The sequence below is a fragment of the Notolabrus celidotus genome, chromosome 23 (assembly GCF_009762535.1).
Source record: "Notolabrus celidotus isolate fNotCel1 chromosome 23, fNotCel1.pri, whole genome shotgun sequence".
Classification (NCBI taxonomy): Eukaryota; Metazoa; Chordata; class Actinopteri; order Labriformes; family Labridae; genus Notolabrus; species Notolabrus celidotus.
Genome location: NC_048294.1, coordinates 6,732,316 through 6,752,252, shown reverse-complemented (window position 1 = coordinate 6,752,252; position 19,937 = coordinate 6,732,316). Strand labels below are relative to the sequence as shown.

General features: G+C 43.3%; 2 protein-coding genes across 2 annotated transcripts; one reads left to right on the top strand and one right to left on the bottom strand.

The window, feature by feature from the left end:
- Window positions 1-93: 93 nt before the first annotated feature.
- On the top strand, window positions 94-12,351 carry si:ch211-63p21.8 (kelch-like protein 33). Its single transcript, XM_034677280.1, has 7 exons — window positions 94-927; window positions 1,001-1,949; window positions 6,876-7,046; window positions 7,249-9,588; window positions 9,678-9,743; window positions 9,966-10,097; window positions 11,500-12,351. The coding sequence occupies exons 1-4, from the start codon at window positions 105-107 to the stop codon at window positions 7,766-7,768; spliced, it is 2,463 nt and encodes an 820-aa protein (XP_034533171.1). The 5' UTR covers window positions 94-104; the 3' UTR covers window positions 7,769-9,588; window positions 9,678-9,743; window positions 9,966-10,097; window positions 11,500-12,351.
- On the bottom strand, window positions 12,027-19,581 carry LOC117807867 (kelch-like protein 33). Its single transcript, XM_034677281.1, has 4 exons — window positions 18,711-19,581; window positions 16,690-17,629; window positions 16,427-16,594; window positions 12,027-14,059 (listed from the first exon to the last, which is right to left on the bottom strand). The coding sequence occupies exons 1-4, from the start codon at window positions 19,423-19,425 to the stop codon at window positions 13,537-13,539; spliced, it is 2,346 nt and encodes a 781-aa protein (XP_034533172.1). The 5' UTR covers window positions 19,426-19,581; the 3' UTR covers window positions 12,027-13,536.
- Window positions 19,582-19,937: the final 356 nt, after the last annotated feature.

The window sequence follows — 19,937 nt, the reverse complement described above, 5'->3', positions numbered from 1 at the left end:
GACAGGAGTGTTAGGACTGTTAGGATTCAGTCAGTAATTGTAAAGACCACAGAAAGACCCTTGTGAGTTGCAGTTCCAGGAGGAAGTGAAGTCAAGCAACAAACATGGAGTTTACCAGACGCTACCTGCCAATGGAATGGGAAGAGCGATGGAGGAGAGAGAAGGAGAGAAGACAAAGAGAGATTGAAGAAGGGGGAGAAGAAGGAAGAGAACAGGACAATCGTGAGTTGAGGAGGATTGTGGCTTACAATGACTCCAGGAGTGGCCTGACAAGTGGAAGGGGTGATAAAGAGGGGTCAGGGGTGAGGATGAGTGGTTCGAGTCAGGAGGGAACTGGGGATCCTATCTGCAAAGTTGCATTTGGGGATGAAGGACACGGTGATAATGTCCGCCTGTATCGCAGTGAGACTTATCCAAAGGAGGTGTTTACTGTCCTGAAGGAATTCCTGGACTCATCCCTTCTCACAGACCTGACTTTGATCACTGATAAAAAGAACCGGTTTGAGGTACACTCCCCTGTCCTTGCTGCTGTCAGCTCCTTCATCCAAGAGAGACTGAGGAATAATGTTGGGGAACAATCCGATGAGGATAAAGGAGTTCAAAGGAGAACAGTTGCACTGGGTCCTGAGGTTGATCAAGCTGGACTTCAGGCAGTTGTGGAGTTTGCCTACACTGGAGCTGCATTGTCTTTGAACCAAGACAGCATAGCTCAGATTAAGGCTGCAGCTCAAGCACTGGGGGTTCCTAGAGTATTGGATCTCTGCAACAAGGAAGAGCAGATGAGGGGGGATGGTAATCCAAGAAAGGAGGAGCGCAAGATCTCTGCTCTAGAAGAGATGAAGATAACCCTCCAGACCATTAATCAGCTGTGGGTAGACAAACTGGGATGTGATGTGATTCTGGATGTGGATGGTACTTTATTCCATGGTTAGTACAGTCTTCTTATATGTGCAATCTTTCCTTGTTTTGTCATGATTATCTGATAGAGGTCTGTCTCCAGTCCACAGAGTTATCCTTGCGTCAAGCAGTGACTACTTCCGTGGGATGTTCACCTGTGGGATGAAGGAATCAAGTCAGACCTGCATTTCCCTGCCCTTCCTGTCAGCTCCGGAGTTGGAGGCTCTCATCAGTTGCTCCTACAGAGGGATCCTTCCACTAACCTGGGACTGTGTCTTTGAGATCACCTGCACGGCCCTCCAGCTCCAGTTCCAGGCAACCCTCTCGCTTTGCCTGAACTTCCTGCGACAGGAGATGGATGCAAGCTCCTGCTTGGATGTGGCATCTTTCGCTGAAGCCTATGGGATGTCAGATCTTCTCGAGGAAGCCAATGACTTGGTACTGAGGGATTTCTGGGAGGTGTCAGCCACGGCAAAGTTTCTGGACTTACCCGCAGAGAAGCTGCTGGACATCCTCTGCTGTGATGGTCTGTGTGTGCCTTCAGAGTTGGTTGTTTTTCGAGCTGTGTCCTCCTGGATAAATGCTGATCCTGAGGAAAGATCGGCTCAGGCTGGCTTATTGATGACTGGAGTCAGGTTCCCCTTGATGACATTTCGAGAATTCAAGGAGGTCAGGGCCATCAACCTGCGAATGGAATGCTTGGGAAACAAAGATGTGGAACTCTATGGTTTGGCACTCAAGAAATTTGGGTTCAGTCTCCCCACAACCCAGGATCAGTGTCGGGTCCGGCACCCCAAAGACACTGTGGTTCTTGTTGGAGGAGACCAGCTGCACCCAGATATGGGACAGCGCAAACCAAGCAGAGAAGTGTGGTTTGCAAACTCTCTACGCAGTGGGACAGGGTTGGTGAAGGAGATGGAGTGGAGAATGCTGGGTGAGATTCCAGACAAGCCAAAGTTCAGGCATGGGGTAGTGGCAATGTTGGGAAGGTTGTACGTGGTTGGGGGATGTGACTACTACACCAAGGATGACATGATGAAATCTGCCTACAGGTACAAAGAGATCGACAATGCCTGAATATTTACTTTTAACAGCAGAGGGCCTGCTAAACATGTGCCAAAAAGACATTGTCTAATTCACGAAGCATGAGCAAAGGGTAAAGTGCACCACAAAGCACTCTGTGGAGCTAATACTGTCTCTATGTGCCGGTGTTGTTTGCATACATTTAACAAATACAAATAGTTCCAAGGGCATCCAAGAGTGCAAATGGTAGTAAGCATGTGCTTTAGTGATGGGAAGTTCGGCTCTTTTCAGAGAGCTGGCTCTTTTGACTCAGCTTCCAAAGAAGAGCCGGCTCTTTCGACTCCCCAACGGCTCTTAATTTAGGATTCTTTTGTAGCCGTATGTTTTACCTTAACTTTGCAAAAACTAATGGTTTGTCTGTTAAAAACTCTTTTATGTTAATGTTTTTATGAGCAGCCTTATAATTGCCCAATTTTGTGCATTTATTCTTTTACAAAACCATTCTTACCCTGATCCCAGGATTAGGGTTAGGATTAAGGTTAGGGTTATGATTAGGGTTAGGGTTATGATTAGGGTTAGGATTACGGTTAGGGTTAGGGTTAGGATTAGGGTTAGGATTAGGGTTAGGGTTAGGGTTAGGGTTATCATTAGGATTAGGGTAAGGGGGGTTAGGGTTAGGGTTAGGATTAGGGTTAGGGTTAGGGTTAGGATTAGGGTTAGGGTTAGGATTAGGGTTAGGGTTAGGGTTAGGATTAGGGTTAGGGTTAGGATTAGGGTTAGGGTTAGGATTAGGGTTAGGGTTAGGGTTAGGATTAGGGTTAGGGTTAGGGTTATGATTAGGGTTATCGTTAGGGTTAGGATTAGGGTAAGGGTTAGGGTTAGGGTTAGGATTAGGGTTAGGGTTAGGATTAGGGTTAGGGTTAGGATTAGGGTTAGGGTTATCATTAGGATTAGGGTTAGGGTTAGGGTTAGGGTTAGGGTTAGGATTAGGATTAGGGTTAGGGTTAGGATTAGGGTTAGGGTTAGGGTTAGGATTAGGGTTAGGATTAGGGTTAGGGTTAGGGTTATGATTAGGGTTAGGGTTATGATTAGGGTTAGGGTTATCATTAGGATTAGGGTTAGGACTAGGGTTATGATTAGGGTTAGGGTTATCATTAGGGTTAGGATTAGGGTTAGGGTTAGGGTTAGGGTTAGGGTTATGATTAGGGTTAGGATTAGGGTTAGGGTTAGGGTTAGGATTAGGGTTAGGGTTAGGATTAGGGTTAGGATTAGGGTTAGGATTAGGGTTATCGTTAGGGTTAGGATTAGGGTTATCGTTAGGGTTAGGATTAGGGTAAGGGTTAGGGTTAGGATTAGGGTTAGGGTTAGGGTTAGGGTTAGGATTAGGGTTAGGGTTAGGGTTATGATTAGGGTTAGGGTTAGGATTAGGGTAAGGGTTAGGGTTAGGGTTAGGGTTAGGGTTAGGATTAGGGTTAGGATTAGGGTTAGGGTTAGGATTAGGGTTAGGGTTAGGATTAGGATTAGGGTTATCGTTAGGGTTAGGATTAGGGTTAGGGTAAGGGTTAGGGTTAGGATTAGGGTTAGGGTTAGGGTTAGGGTTAGGATTAGGGTTAGGGTTAGGGTTATGATTAGGGTTAGGGTTAGGATTAGGGTAAGGGTTAGGGTTAGGATTAGGGTTAGGGTTAGGGTTAGGATTAGGGTTAGGATTAGGGTTAGGGTTAGGATTAGGGTTAGGGTTAGGATTAGGATTAGGGTTATCGTTAGGGTTAGGATTAGGGTAAGGGTTAGGGTTAGGATTAGGGTAAGGATTAGGGTTAGGATTAGGGTTAGGGTTAGGGTTAGGATTAGGGTTAGGATTAGGATTAGGGTTAGGGTTAGGATTAGGATTAGGGTTATCGTTAGGGTTAGGATTAGGGTAAGGGTTAGGGTTAGGATTAGGGTTAGGGTTAAGGTTAGGGTTAGGATTAGGGTTAGGATTAGGGTTAGGATTAGGGTTATCGTTAGGGTTAGGATTAGGGTAAGGGTTAGGGTTAGGATTAGGGTTAGGGTTAGGGTTAGGATTAGGGTTAGGGTTAGGGTTAGAGTTATGATTAGGGTTAGGGTTAGGATTAGGGTTAGGGTTAGGGTTAGGATTAGGGTTAGGGTTAGGATTAGGGTTAGGGTTAGGATTAGGGTTAGGATTAGGGTTATCGTTAGGGTTAGGATTAGGGTTAGGGTTAGGGTTAGGATTAAGGTTAGGGTTAGGGTTAGGGTTAGGATTAGGGTTAGGGTTAGGATTAGGGTTAGGGTTAGGGTTAGGGTTAGGGTTAGGATTAGGGTTAGGGTTAGTGTTAGGATTAGGGTTAGGGTTAGGGTTAGGGTTAGGATTAGGGTTAGGGTTAGGGTTAGAACCAGAACTAAACTTAAGCAAACAGAACTAGAACCAAACTCATGCAAACAGAACCAGAACCATACCAGAACCAAACCCAAGCAAACCCAACCAGAACCAAACCAGACTCGAACCAGAACCGAACCAGAACTGTACCAGAACCGAACCAGAACCGTACCAGAACCGAACCAGAACCGAATCGAACCAGAACCATACCAGAACCATACCAGAACCATACCAGAACCGAACCAGAACCGGACCAGAACCGAACCAAAACCATACCAGAACCGAACCAGAACCGAACCAGAACTGTACCAGAACCTTACCAGAACCGAACCAGAACCGAACCAGAACCGAATCGAACCAGACCCATACCAGAACCGAACCAGAACCGAACCAGAACCGAACCAAAACCGTACCAGAACCTTACCAGAACCTTACAAGAACCGTACCAGAACCGAACCAGAACCGACCCAGAACCATACCAGAATCGTACCAGAACCGAACCGAACCAGAACCGTACCAGAACCTTACCAGAACCTTACCAGAACCATACCAGAACTGAACCAGAACCGAACCAGAACCATACCAGAACCGAACCGAACCAGAACCGAACTCAAGCAAACAGAACCAGAACCATCACCAAACTCAAGCAAACAGAACCAGAACCAAACTCAAGCAAACAGAACCAAACTGGAGCAAACAGAACCAGAACTAAACTGAAGCAAACATTATTAATGTCCTCAGGTTGGCATTGAGAAAAATCCGATGCCTCAGCTTGGATGGGCTGATCCGATTTCTCCTCTCAGTGAGTATTTGCCCTGTCTTCAAGAAGACTCTCTCTGAAGGAACAGATGAAGCCAGGATACATAGCCTCCCCTCAATCACCTTTATCCTATATCCTCACATGTGATTGGCCGCATGGCCGCCATGCTGACCAATCAAAACAAAGTTCTGCTGTGAGCAGAGCTGGGGCTGAGCACTGAGAGAGCTAAGCAGCGAAAGGAAAAAACTGGGAGCCGGCTCTCTCTCCATGCGAGCCGGCTCTTCTGATTCACTATAAAGCATAGGCTCTCAGAGCCGCAGCTTTTGATCATGACACATCACTAATGTGCTTAATCTGTGTTACAATTATGAAGAGGCCATGGACAATTTTCTCCCTGGCTCCAAAAAGTTTGAGAACCCCTGCTCTAGCAAGCAGGAGTGCAAACTCCCGATAGTGAAAACAAACGGAACAAAAAGAGCGACACAGCTGCACAGAAACTCCACGTTGTAGACATCCCTGATCATAATAGACATCGCCCTGCAGGAAGACAGTTTACATTTTTTTTAAACCTCTGAGAGATTTTCAAATACAGAGTGCGTCTTTACACGGGTGCGATTTTTTCAGAGTTTACGGTAACTCAAAAGAAAAAAATGTGACATTTGCTTTGTTTTATATCGACCACTTAGCAGGATGAATGTCATGATTAAGCAAGTATATTTTGAGTTTGAGTTGAGCTGAGAAACATTTGTGGCCATTTTTGTCATTCAGATCTATTTAGGTCATTAATACACTGATCCTCTGATCATTATTATTATTTAATTATTTCAGTAAGGCAGCTTCCTGATTCCTTTGCTGGCTCTTTTGTTTTTTTCTTAGCTCATTTTATATTTTTTGAGAAAAGAGAAAGCTGAGATGTTGCCCATCATTGTTACTTGGTTGCACTGATAAAGTGAAGTGCTGTACATCTGTGGTTGCATCTATTATCAATTTGCCATAATTTTTAAGTATGTAAGAGATGATTTCATTGATAGCCATAGACTACATGTTTTTTCAATGTAGACTTCCACTGAGAGGAACATATTAGACTATTTAGGAACTAAATTAGGAACTAAATTTAGACTGTCATACCAGCTTCATCATCAATGAAAATGTCCTGGAAATGTCCTGGAAAATGATCTCTGGAAAAGAGTGGGAACCCTGGTATGAGTATTGTTATTTTGTTTAACAAGCTGCTTTTTACTAGCTCTCTACAGGAAGTAATGTGGACACAAACTGTGAAGGGTTAGTGGCACAGCTGTCATGAATCGACTCCATAATAAAATAGTAAGGACTTCCCCTCTTCATTCAGCTCGAATTTAGGCAAGGCAAGGCACGATAAGTTTATTCATAAAGCACCATTCATACAAAGAGCAATTCAAAGTGCTTTACAGAGTTAAACACAAAACAAAAAACAGAACAGTAACAATCAACAAAAACACACAAATTTAGTGCCGTCAGGATTACAGCGCACAGCACAACTCTGCGCAGCATAGAGTCAAGGTATGGCAGCTCAGCTCTATTACAGTCAGGCTCAAAAGTTAAGGAAACTGCATAAAGCTGCAGCACTTTGTGGGATTTTTGCGTTGAACTTCATTTGATAAATTTGCCTTGTATATCACACCATGAGCAAATAACAAGGGTAATTGATGCACAATTCTTGGTGCTACTGGGGGCCACAATCCATCCTTAGTGAAGTTCCCCCAGAGATTGTTACACAAGAGCACAACTGTTGTGGGCTCATCTATCCTAACTTCATTTTTATTTTCATCTGTCCTATTCTAGCTATGACCCTGAGCAGGACAGCTGGAGGAGGCTGGCTGACATGCAGGACTACAGGAGTAACTTCTCATTGGTGGTACACCAGGAGCGTCTTTATGCCATTGGTGGGGATAAGGAGCTGAACACCAACCTGGACAGTGTTGAGATGTACGACCCAGACACTGACACCTGGAGGTAAAATTTGGGATGTCACACTTGAAGCACACTACTTGACACAGTGTTGAGCCTAGATTTAGCATGCTCAAAACCACACATGGTAGGGTTGTGTCATGCTGTCAAAACCTTTTTTTCAGTTATCTGGAGGTGATATTTGTCATGATTTGGTGCTACAAATATAAACTGATTAATTCATTGTTTGATTGGTCCCCATATCTAGCTTTGTCCGGCCCCTGGACCAGGCTCTGAGTGGCCATGCTGTCACTGTCTTGGATGGAGGAATCTTCATATCTGGAGGTTACAACTGTGAGTATGTGTGTCTGGTCTCCATGTTCCTGTACCACCCAAAGAGAGGCACCACCTACCTGGCAGACATGAACCAAAACCGGGCCCAGCATTGCATGGAGTCCCTGCGAGGCCGTCTTTACGTAGCTGGTGGTGTGTGTAACCTGAGGAAGTTTTACACTGACCAGCAAGCCTGCGAAGTTTACGATCCCGTGTCCGATTCCTGGAACGCCTTCGCATCACTTCCTGTTCCTCACGTGGGTGCAGCATCAGCCGTCCTGGAGGGGAAGATCTACGTACTAGGAGGGTACTGCCAGGAGGATTACAGTGAGTCCGGGCTGGTTCACAGGTTCAATCTGAGCACACAGAGATGGGAGAACATGGGGAAGATGCCGGGGGCTGTTACTGACATACGGGCCTGTTTGCTCCGATTGCCCAAACACTTACGATTTTAGATTAAAACTTTTAGATGCTGACAGACATTTCATGGTGTGATCTCTTCTGCAGAAATCATGCATTTTGGGAATAAGCACTTCGGCTAACAGTCCATTGTATTGGACATTGTATCCTATGTACAGGCTATTTTTAAGACACATACAGTTTCTCCACATCATCAGCTTTGCCAATGTTTGGTTACTCTCTCTTGAAGAGGGGATTATTTATATTGGTGGCCATCGCACAAGTAATGCTTCCCTTAAACGTCATGAGCTCCGAACTGTTTTGAGCACACGCGTTCCATCAGTTTACCCCTTTGTCAGACTGATCCTTTACAGAGATGTTTCAAATAGTCAGAGCTGGGCACAGGTCTGTTAATCATCAGTTACTTTTTATTCACTTTTAAAGTGGACGTTAATTTGATCACGATTGTTGAAACCTTAAACTTCCACTAAGTTCAATTTTCTTTAACATTGTCACTTTGGCATTACTTGACAGTTGTGTGATAATAGATTTGTCAAGATATACAGTATCTGTCATGTCATACTTGCTATATAGAGGAGGGAGTTTGTGAAAGATGTTAAAGCTTCTCACCACCATGTGGCAGCAGAGTGCCACTGACTAACTCATGATGAGGACTTATTGGGTACTGCCCACCCACCTGAGTAAGAAGGATCCAAATGACACCACATCAATGAAAGGCCAATCTGAAGTCTGCAATGTGATTTCACGCCCTAAACTCACCATGTGTTGTTCAATCTTGTACACTTCGCAGAGTTGAGCCTAATTCACAATTAGCCAATAATACAACCAGACGTTATTTGCGAAAGCACTTTTCACACATATTAGCACAAGAAAAAATACAGTGGGTAAATGAATTCATGTCTTTGTAATGTTTAAGGCTCTATTTAGTATCACTGTTCAAGAAAATGAGTAAAAACAGGTACTGAGGATTTAAAATTGTAAATCAATTAGTACTTGCATGACAACCAAGAAATGAAACTGGCTAAACTACTCAAGTCATCTGTGTTTTATATGTAGTCTGCATGGAGCACAAGGTGCTGAATGTTGTGTCACTTCTCTGTGCAAACATTAGAGGGCGCTGTTGCTCTTGAAGTAGACAGCTTTGCCAAAGAGGAGCTTGTCTCTGGGCCTCGTTCTTGTGTGCAGGTTTGAGCTTCTTGACAGTTTTATGCAACAAAACTTTGACTCCATTTCATTTCAGAGGGAATATTGCACCTTTTATTGCACCGAGTATGTGATTGGGATTGTAAATTTGCAGGGTTGTCCCTACAGTACCATAAGATCTCTGTTATAGGTGGAAATTGCTGATGTTTGCAACATAAAAAAGTAAATTTACCTTCCCTCTTGATGGTTTCCCAGCAAGCATTCGTGCATCTATTACTCTCAGTTGGCTTGTTTGGGCACGATGGTCCCTGAGGGTCTCAATTCTGCTGACTCACTGACATCAGAGGAACCCTCTCAGAGAGGACGGCAGGTATATAAGGCGCTGAGGAAAACGCAGCCTCCTCAAAACTCTGAGAGATAAAGAACAGACACTGCAAACTCCAAATTGAGGAGATGGAGTTCAGGACTTTGCTTCTGCTGACCCTCCTGGGGCTGTGGCTGGTGGAGGAAGGGGTCGGACAGAGAGGTGACATGGATATACATGAGTGGCTGACAGCTAAAGAGGAACTAATTAAAAAGTTGGAGGACAAACTGAAAGATGTGGAAAGATGGCAGAGTGATGTTGAAGCTTTGGAGGCCAGGCTCAATGCGACCGTGGACGAGCTCACGAGACAGAAAGCTGAAGTGGAAAAACTGAACAAAGAGAACAAAGGTACAGAAACTATGATGACGAATAATTACCAAGTGCATGTTCCTTCTTACAATGTTGAATAATGTATTTGTCAATTTGTACTAAAACAGGCCTTCAAATGAGACTGAACACAACAGAGAAGGAGATTGATGAGCTGAAACAGAGCAAGGCTAAAGGTATTGTGGTCAAACTTATAGTGCTGGAGTTTCAAAGATCAGACATTGGTGTAAAAGTGATTGATTATTTTTGTATAGGTGAAAATAATGGGGGGGGGGGGGGTCTACCTTTTTTTTGTACCTGGAGGGGGGTTTATCATGACATCAATAATCTTGTGATGATAGTGTTTACATCTCTTATATAAACTTTTACAAATCTCCACTGTCACATTCTGTTCATAGGAGCTCCTCAGATTGCATTCTCCGTCTCTTTGGCCAACTTTGGAGAGATTTACAGAGGACCCTGCACGGACAAGACTCTGATATTCAAAAGGATCTTCTCAAACATTGGCAATGGTTATGATAACAACACAGGTACTGTTCACTCTTTGGCTAAATGTGAGGGTGAAGTCTGTATCCAGGAGGAATCATGTGTTTTTTGGGGTTGAAACTCTTTGTACACACTATATGTCCTAAGGCCGTTGAACTCATACCTGTTTCTGGTATTCCAGACAAGCTCAAACAAATTTGAAGACTTTGCTGATGCTCTTTGTCTCTGGCCTCAGGAGATGTTTTTTTTTGTTTAGCTTAAACAGTGCCTTTACATCGGCAGTAGATCAGATGGTTAATGAAATGTTACACTATCAACAAATGGAAAAATGCACAAGTGGACAAATGTAAAGTCAACTTTAGTATGATGGTCAGTTTAATAGCTCAGTGAGAAGAGTCAGTTGTCTCTCAATCGAAAAGTTTGTGATTCAGTCCCAGTCTTTTGGGCAAGGCACTGAACCCCAAATTGCTTCTGCTGTTGGTCAGCCATATGCGAATGTGTATGACTGAGATTAGCTAATACTTAATGTGACTAGCTTTGAGCAAGCGGTGACCTCCAGCCACGAAAATTGAAGCCAAAGCTGAAGTGTTAAAAACTGCAGTTCATCAAGTGTCCACTTGAGGCTGGCCACGGAAGTACCGGAAACCACATACACACCAATTCAAAAAAGCCGATCTTTACAGCAGAAATAAACATGTTGACAGCCTAGTACAACAAAGTGAGTTAGTCTGAATAGCTCTCTTCTCGATTGGCAAACACTGTACAGGGGGTGAATTTTTTCATAACGTAGAAGTTTTAAAGATATTAAGATTATGAGTTTTCCTTTATGAGAAGCACAGCTGACTTGATTGACAGGCAGGAACACTGTAGCTGTTGGAAAGAAGGCTCAGAGCCCGCCTCTTTACCTCACACTAGCTGAACAAAGGTTAGGTTGAGTTCAGCATTTCCAATATGGCTCCCACCGATGATTGGCTTCAAAACAGCGCTTCAGAAACAGATGGGTGACGTCACGGATAAAGTCTGTCTTTGAGTGGTTTAGACTAGAAAAGCGCTTTATAAGTACAAGTCCATTTACCATTTACCAACATCATATTCCGGTCTCTGTGGCCTCTTGTCATGGTTGGTGTCACTAGGACAGTAAGTACAGGACCCAAATGCAGACAAAGAACAGAAAACTGTTGAAAACCAGACATTTATTTGTAAGATTGCGCTCTTGAGGCTTACAGAAAAGCAGATGGGCATACAGGTATGCCAGGAAGCCAGATACCAGGTACCAGGCCTGAAGCAATAATACAGAGAAACATCAAGTAGTGGGACTGTAACTAGAAAGCAGGAAATGGGACAAAGGTTGTGCTTAGTTTATTCAGTGTTGAACCATTTGAGTCATGTATAATTGGTTGTCTGAGTTCCTTTTTAAGTAGACTCCCTGTTCTCTCTCTGTTGCAGGAGTCTTCACAGCACCACTGAACGGTCTCTACTACTTCAGCTTCAGCACCTATGGCTACAACACTCATGTAATGGGGGCCATATTAATAAAAAACAGCATCCGTCAAATCTCAACCTATGATTACCCCTCAGACGACGGCTCGGACAATAGCAGTAACTCTGTAGTTCTGCAGTTGGCTGCAGGTGATGAGGTGCACATGGAACTGTGGGATGATGGCAGAGTGTTTGACAACCTGAATGGACACACAACATTCAGTGGGTTTCTTATCTTTCCCATGTAAATGTTGAGGAAATTGCATTATTATTGTGAAGATACACTATGATATTAAAAGGACTGTCCTGATATGAAGATTATGAAAGAGATGAGGACAGTCTGCACACTTACTACATGCCACAAACACCTCACTAATCATTACATTTCAAAGCTATGGTCTTCATAAGGTAAATAATGACCCGGCAAACACCATCGCATCAACAGGTTGTGGTGATTAGAACCATGGCATTGTATCGGTGATGAAACAAAGGTCAAAACATTGTGTTTTTGTTGGTGATGACCAAAGCATTGTATAGTATATTTTTTGCAAAGACCATAGTGTCCAAACATTGCTTGTTTAAGAAAACCCTCGCATTGTACATTATGTTTGTTAAAGAAGACTATAGCATCAACTCTTTGTGTTTGTTGGCGAATACCAGAGCGCTTCTCATCAGCGTTTACTGTTGCCAGGTTATGAATGTAGTCTTGCAGCAGTTCCGCTTCCCTAAGTAGAGGCCGCTGGTTCTGTTTTAAAATGCTCTGTATGCTTCATATTTGCTTTCATGCAATGGCATTTCAACAATAAACTGTAAAAACTATTGATTGAAATCGTGTCTTAGCATTAGTAGCAGCTCTAAACTCTGAAATTGCACCCTGAAAAAACAAGTGTGACAACTTTTCTCCTGCATACGGGCCGTCGCCATTGTTGTTGACAAAGCTAATTTCAGAAGTCCCGCCCCTTCTTGATTGTGATTGGTCAGTGATCAGGAAGTGACATTGATGAGCGCGGCGGTGTTCCAAAAGTTTAACTTTTTTCAACTCATAAATAGCGCTGCAATAAAAATCAGCTGATGCTGAGGGCGTTTTTGGGCTGAGGATGCTAAGTACTGGAAATGAGTAATCAGTGCAAAAAACATTGGCAGTGGACATGGCACCTAAAATGTTGTTTGGTGGCAAAGACCATAGTGTTTGAATGTTTGTTGGCCGAAACTATAGTGCTTAGTTGTTGTATTTGTAAGTGAAGACCAAAGAGTCAAAATTTTGTTTGATGGCAAAGATCATAATATCAGAACGTTGTGATTATTGACAAAAGCCCATGGTGTCAAAAAATGTGATAGTGTTTGTGGCATACAGTAAATGTGCAGGCCTGTGTTTTTACCGTGCTGCAAGTGTTTGCTTGCCCTGTACCTATGACGTGCAAACAACCACCTGCCCTCAAACTAATATTAATGGAACTCTGCTAAAACATAATTATGTCGCCTCTATGTTAAGATATAGATACCAAGACAGAGACGGAAAGAGACCCTCTGCATGCTTTTCATCTTGACATTTTTAATGAAAACATTCATTCTTGAATAGAACAATAAATGCAAAAACAAAAACCTTACTGTCTCCTTTTATGTCAACTGTGCCTAAAGCTTATAATTAGCTGTTGCAGTAATACGTTAAAAAGGATGTGCTATGCTTTGTTTAGAAAATTATGAATACAAAGCAGCTTTTGAATACTGCACTGTTACTGTAAAAGGAATATTTGCCACCTAATTACATTAAAGAAAAACACAACATTTTCCACAGTTCTAATAAATCAGCCCATACACTGTCAGGTGGAGTTTACCTTCATCATAATAAGTGTGTAGGTCTGATTGGCCTATTGAAAGCATCTTTGCCTTCTCTACAGTGGAAAAATATTTGCTGGGTTGCAAAAATACTGCATGCAATGATATCGCACAATGCACCGTCTCTAAACTTTACACAAAACAAGCACTGGAATATGTTAGCATGTCTTACAATCGGAAATGTTGTGGCAAACACAGCAGAGTAGCTCGTATGTCATTGTTCGGACCGGGCATCCTGCCCATACTCTCCCATCTTTGTGCACTGGGGTCATAGCGATGAACCCTCTTTGTGTCACTGTAGTCCTCTTGGCTGTATCCACCTAGCACATAAAACTTTCCCTCCAAAACTGCACTTCCTGCTCCCACATGTGGAACTGGCAGGGGTGTGAAGGCAGTCCAGGAGTCAGCTGCTGGATTGTAAACCTCACAAGCTAGCTGGTTAATGACGGCCATGTCTCCGTCTGTGGTGATTCCACCTGCAACATACAGATATTCCCCTAGGGTCTCCATGCAGTGATAGGCCCGAGGGTGAGCCATGTTTGCCAAGTAAGTGCTTCCTTTCTCTGGGTGGTACAGAAACATGGATGAAATGCACTGGTAGTCGTTGTTTAGCCCACCTGAGACATAGATTTGCCCTTGTAAAACCTTTGCCACATGCCCGCTCAGAGGAAGGTCCAAGGGCCACGTGAACCTGAAAGAAAAATAAGTTTTAGTCAACTTTGTGGGACATGATTAACCATTGAGTTTCTAAGTAGCCAACAGATTGTGAATGAACCAGTAGTTGTGAAGTGCAAAAAGCTGGTGCCAGCCTTGCACAAAGTGGCTTCACAAGGAATTTCGCTGTAGCAGGCATATTCCCAAAGTCTGGAAGAAATCCCAAAAGTTTTGCTGGACTGTCATTGTCCCCTTGTCATCTCAATCTATTGGTTTAAGTTTTAATATCATCCTAAGTCATTTACTCTTGGCTGTAAATAGTGACACTTAAGTATGTGATCATTGTCAACAACCAGTTCAAGCATGTTACCCTCTACAACCTTGAAGACAATAAAAAGAGCAAGGATTATTTCCAGGCACACAAAGGCTATTGATACTGTCTTCTTGCTGAAGGTGATGCTATAACTCATTGAGATATGGTGTCACAATGTTGACGGTCTGCTCCAGTAAACCAGTGAAAGGTCGGGAGGGGGGAGAAAATGTCTGGCAAGTTTCCCGCTACCTTGTAATGGTAACCCAACAACTGTTGTGGCCTTGATCAGCCATAACAATGTGGTTTGGCTACTTAAGTGGATGCACAGATATGAGCAGCTGTACTTTTCGTCAATAGTGACCCTGCAAGATACCCAGTCTTTGCATGTTGAAGTTCCTGACTAAATGCTTTTAATAGTTAGGGATATTAGAATTTAGACTTTCATTTTGTGGTAAGCTTAAGGTGATTGTCTTGTTGCTTGAACAATTGCACCAAAATACCATTCCACAATAGTTCATAGGATTGCTGAAGCTCCAGCTAAGTAGGGGAGAACAGGGTTGGTTGTCACACTTTTTACTGTTTTGATGATTGCTCATCATCAAAACATCTTTCAAAAGTCATTCCTACATTAAATTGAAGCTCATTGTGTTGGCTTGAAATGTGTATCCCTCTCATTTTCCAACTCATTGTAACAAAGAGGCAATTAACTATCAAAGACACTCTGACACACTATGGGGTTGGTTGTCACAATGGTATATTAATGGGAAAAATCTTTTAAAGAAGGCAGAACTAAATTTGAAAGTTTAATTTAGGCCTACATAACTTGATGCATTTTAACATAAAATGAGCAAGGAACATGAACAGGAAACACATCTTTAGGCCGGCCTATATAACAACATAAAGAACAAAACAAATGGGCCTAACAATAATGGCCGACTCAACTAGGCTACATGCAGTCACTGTCTGAGTTACAGTGAGGGCAAATGTAGGGTATGTGCACTCCAACCAATTTCACCATGCATGATTTTTCCAACATAGGGGTTGGTTGTTACATGTGACAACCAACCCCAAAGAGAATATGACGACCAACCCCAACTGGAATTTTTTGCTAGCATCAAGGCTAACAACCATCTAACAAATAGTTAGCTAGCTGATAAAAATCTAAACTATAGCTTTCCCCTCACACTTTGTAAGGGTAACACTTGTTTTGTTATAAACCCATTATTTAAAAGCTTAGAAGAAAAATACTGAGGAGCTGAATATTTACAATTTGACATGAAAAACACAAAAAGTCCTCTCACCTCAAGTTCAGCTGTCTTACTCCAGAGAAGACTATGTAGGTGAGCTCTGATCCTAATTCTGGAAATGTCCATACCCCAATTTGAGAGACGATGCCCTCTGGTGGCGAGATATAACGAGTGTGCCAACCAACCCGTGTGACAACCAATCCTGTACTCCCCTACCTCTTATGCCAAAGTCAAACTACACAATCTTTTTGTCTGTTAAGATGGTTGCTATGTAAGATTGGGTGATCACAGAGCCATACATCTGTGCCTTGACTTGACCACAGACATGACAGACTACTAACCAATCATAACAGCCTTACCGGGTTGTTGAAGTACCTCTGCACTTTCGCACCATCATTTCTCTTTTTTCAGTCTGCTATAGTGATACCTCGATTACATCATAAAAGAAGGGATTTTGTTGTCAGAGCTCGACAAACTTTACATCTGTCACATAGCTCTATCTCACAGCACCAATTTCATCATTCTTCTTTGGCTTCGCCATTTTGTTTGTTTACATTTGGGACTTTTGCACATGCAGAGCGCTCAGTGCTCTCATTGGTCAGCTTCACTGTTGTGACGCAATGCATCATAGAAGACTGGGACAAAAATCAAACATGCTAGACTCTACGTTTAATAGATCGGGCTATAGTTTTGCCCAAATCATAGTCTGACCTCGGCATTAGATGTCAGGTTTCTCTCTGGGGAAGTAGCCTTCATATTGAAAGCTAATTTTATGTTAAGGAATGGAAGCTTTTAGCTAGCAGATCACAACATCTGGTCCATAAACAATCACTCTACCACATACCTCCAAGAGTTTGCAGTGGGACAGTATTGTTCCACACTCTCTGTATAGTCAGGCACACAATGACCCCCTATTGCAAGCATTTTTCCATCCAGCACCACCACTGAGAAAGCAGATCTCTTTTCTTGCATTTCAGCCAGGATCTCCCAGGTGTTCTGAAGGGGATCGTACCTGGAAATGTAGTACAATTAGGCAATTTAAATAGCTGTATAGAAAATGTCTTAAAATAGTACAGGTTGTTTTTAGTTGGGAGTACCCTCTCTCACCTGTGCACAGAATTCAGGACGTCATCGGTGCCATAATATCTCTTTCCACCAAACACGTATAGTTGTCCTTTGAGGACAATTACCTCATGTCCGAACCTCCCGAACTCTGGCATCTCTCCCAACTTTCGCCACTCCATGGTCTTTATTACCCCTATGTAGTTCCTCAGGGAATTTCCAAACCAGAGTTCTCTACTGATTTTGCGCTTGTCCAGGTCGTCAGAGGTCTGGTCACCTCCAATCAAGACAAGACTCTCCTTTGGAAGATAGATGCGGCACTGAGTCTGTGGTGCACTGTCATTGGACCAAAAATCCTCAAAAATCGCTTTAAAGAGTCCTGTCAGTTTGTGATCAGACCACATGTTCAGAGATTGAACCTCTTGGAATTCCTTAAATGTCATCAAGGGAAATTGGATGGTTTTCATTAGTTCTTTAGCAAGCTTCAACCTTTTCTTGGGCTTAGATTGGATCCATGCCACCACTGCTTTGAATACAACAAGCTCAGATGGTACACAGAGTGTGTGGCTGTTCAGGTACTTGAAGAGCTGGTTGGCTGGCAGGTCCTTGAACTTTGGTGTACACGCCACTTTTTGGAATTGCCTCAAGACATAATCGTCTGCAACCTCAAGAAGCTGCGTCATCTCGTAGGCCTCGGCAAAAGATGCTACGTCAAGGCAAGAGTGGGGATTTATTTCTTGTGGCAGGAAGTTCAGGCACAAGTTGAGGACAGGTTGGTACTGAAGCTGGAGTGCAGTGCTGGTGATCTCAAAGACAGACCTCCAGCTGAGGGGTAGAGTCCCACTGTAGGAACAGTTGATCAGAACCTCCAGCTCTGAAGCCAACAGGAAGGGAAGGGCCACACAGGGCTGATGAGACTCTTTCATACCCAAGGTGAACATGCTGCGGAAGTAGTCACTCCCCATTGCCAGGATGACTCTGTGGACTGAGGGGAGGATGCTAGATTAGTGAGTACAGTGTAAACTCATTGTAATGGCAACTGACATACAGGACTCTACAAGGATTCCAGTTATGGCCATTTTATCATTAAAGATGTTACTATTAATACCTGAATTTAAAACAACACACTTTAGCTTCTGCATCCGACAGTTTGGGTACTTTTGGCAAAAGTTACTAAAGCATTGTATAATTAGTGAGATGGTGTTGTCTTTTAGATTTACAAAAACATACACTCCATAAAACATTGTCGTAGTCTCAGTGACTTAACCCATTGGTTTCTGAAGAGGGGATATGGAGTCCAATTATGGCGGATGCCATATTGGAAATGGGTAACTTCAACCAAACTTTCGATCAACCTAGCTGCAGGCAAACAGGCAATGAGGTGGACTTGAGGTGGGCCTTGGTCCTCCCAGTCCACATGTTAAACAACTTGCCATTCCCCTAATTATGAAATGATATTCATTACTCTTTATAACTAATATAATCAGAACAGATGAGTTATAGAACAATTCACCTGCAAACAGTAGTTGTGAATAAAGAAGTTAGCTATTGATACCAAAACTTGGGGCTTCCTTAACTGTTGAAGCCAGCCGGAGCTGCATATTTTGCATTACCTCACTGGCTTCATCTTTCGACACAAGAGGCTGCCACTTGATAAAACAAACACCAAAGAACCTTATGTTCCACCAAATGGGGTTTTCTTTAAGTTATATTTTTGGGGCAATTTTTGCCTTTATTGGATAGGACAGCTGAAGAGAGATAGGAAATGTGGGGAGAAGAGAGAGGGGGAGCACAAGCAGTAAAGAGTCGAGGCTGGAATCAAACCTGTGACCTCTGCGATTAGGGCTATAGCCTCTGTATATGGGGCGTGCTTAGACCGCTAGGCCAATGGTGCCTCAAATGTTCCACCAATTTAACTCAAGTCTGTTAAATACATCAATTGGTAAGTTGGATGTTTGGGAAGTCTGAGAACAAGTTTGGAAGAGGCACAAGACAATGCTAAGAGACTTTAAAGTCCTCTTAAGTGGCTGGTATTATACTTAACAACTCATTGGTGGTCTACTCACCATGAAGTGATCCTTCAACTGCTTCCAAGATCACGTCGCAACCCACTCTGTCCATCCATAGCTGTTTCATAGACTGAAGACTGATTGACATTTGTTCCGCAGCTGAAACCCATCCCTCTCCCCTCTGTCCTCCAGCCTTAGTATATTTGTCCTCCTCCAGTGTGCAGAGATCCAGCACTCTTGGACTTCCCAGTGTTAGCGCAGCAGCCTTTATCGGGTACACAGTGTCCTGTCTCAAAAACGATATATGTCCAGTGTAAGCAAACTCCACAACTGCCTCTAATCCAACACGATCCACCTCTGGACCCAGAGAGAGTGACCACTTGGAGACTCCAACACTTGTATCTTTGACCTTTGGGTCATCAGCTCTTTTGTTTCCCACATTGCCTGTAATCAGACTGTCCCGGATGAGGGAGCTGACGGCTGCGAGCACAAGAGCATGTACATTGCAACTCGTCCCATCGTCTGTGCTCAAAGTAAGGTCAGTGAGGAGGGAAGAGTACCTGAACTCTGCCAAGGTGTGGAAAACATCCCCAGGATAATCATCTTTGCTGTAAATCATTACCATACCTTCATCATAATCATCTGGCTCTTCCTCTGTTGAATTTCCTGCGTCCTCATCCTCAGTAGACTCATCTTCTTCTTGAAGCTTCTCGTGAAACCCTTCGTCTTTGGCAGTCTGAGATTCCTCAACTGTTTCATTCCTCAACTTCATGCTCACACTTTCCTCCTCTCTTCTGTCCTTGGGATGTCCGTGGATCTTGGTACTATCCAGAACCTCGAGTTCTGGATCCTTATAGCGTTTGGCAACAGCTTTCCCTTTGTAATTTGTTCTTTCAATCCTGAAACAGTCTTCCCCCTCAGTGAGTCTTTTGCTCTCTTGCATTGTACCTTCTTGGTTTTGCCTTATGTCTTGACCTTCAGTTCTTATTCTCTGTTCTTGAAATTGTCCTATTTTCTCCTCTTCTTGATACTCCTCTTCTTCCTCTCCTTCCTCCTCTACTTGGTCTTCTTCCCCAAACTGCCAGTCTTCCTCCTCTTGAACCTCCCTGTTCCCTGTAACCTCAATGTCTAACTCTTTTTCACCTTCGCCTGCCCTTTTCTCTTGTTCCTCTGCTTCCCCCACCTCCCTTGTGCCCTCCCTTTCCCTTTCTTGCTCTCCCTCTGTCATCTCCTCTTCCTCCACCTCCCAACTCTCTTTAAGGCCTCTGTCCACCTCCGCCTCTG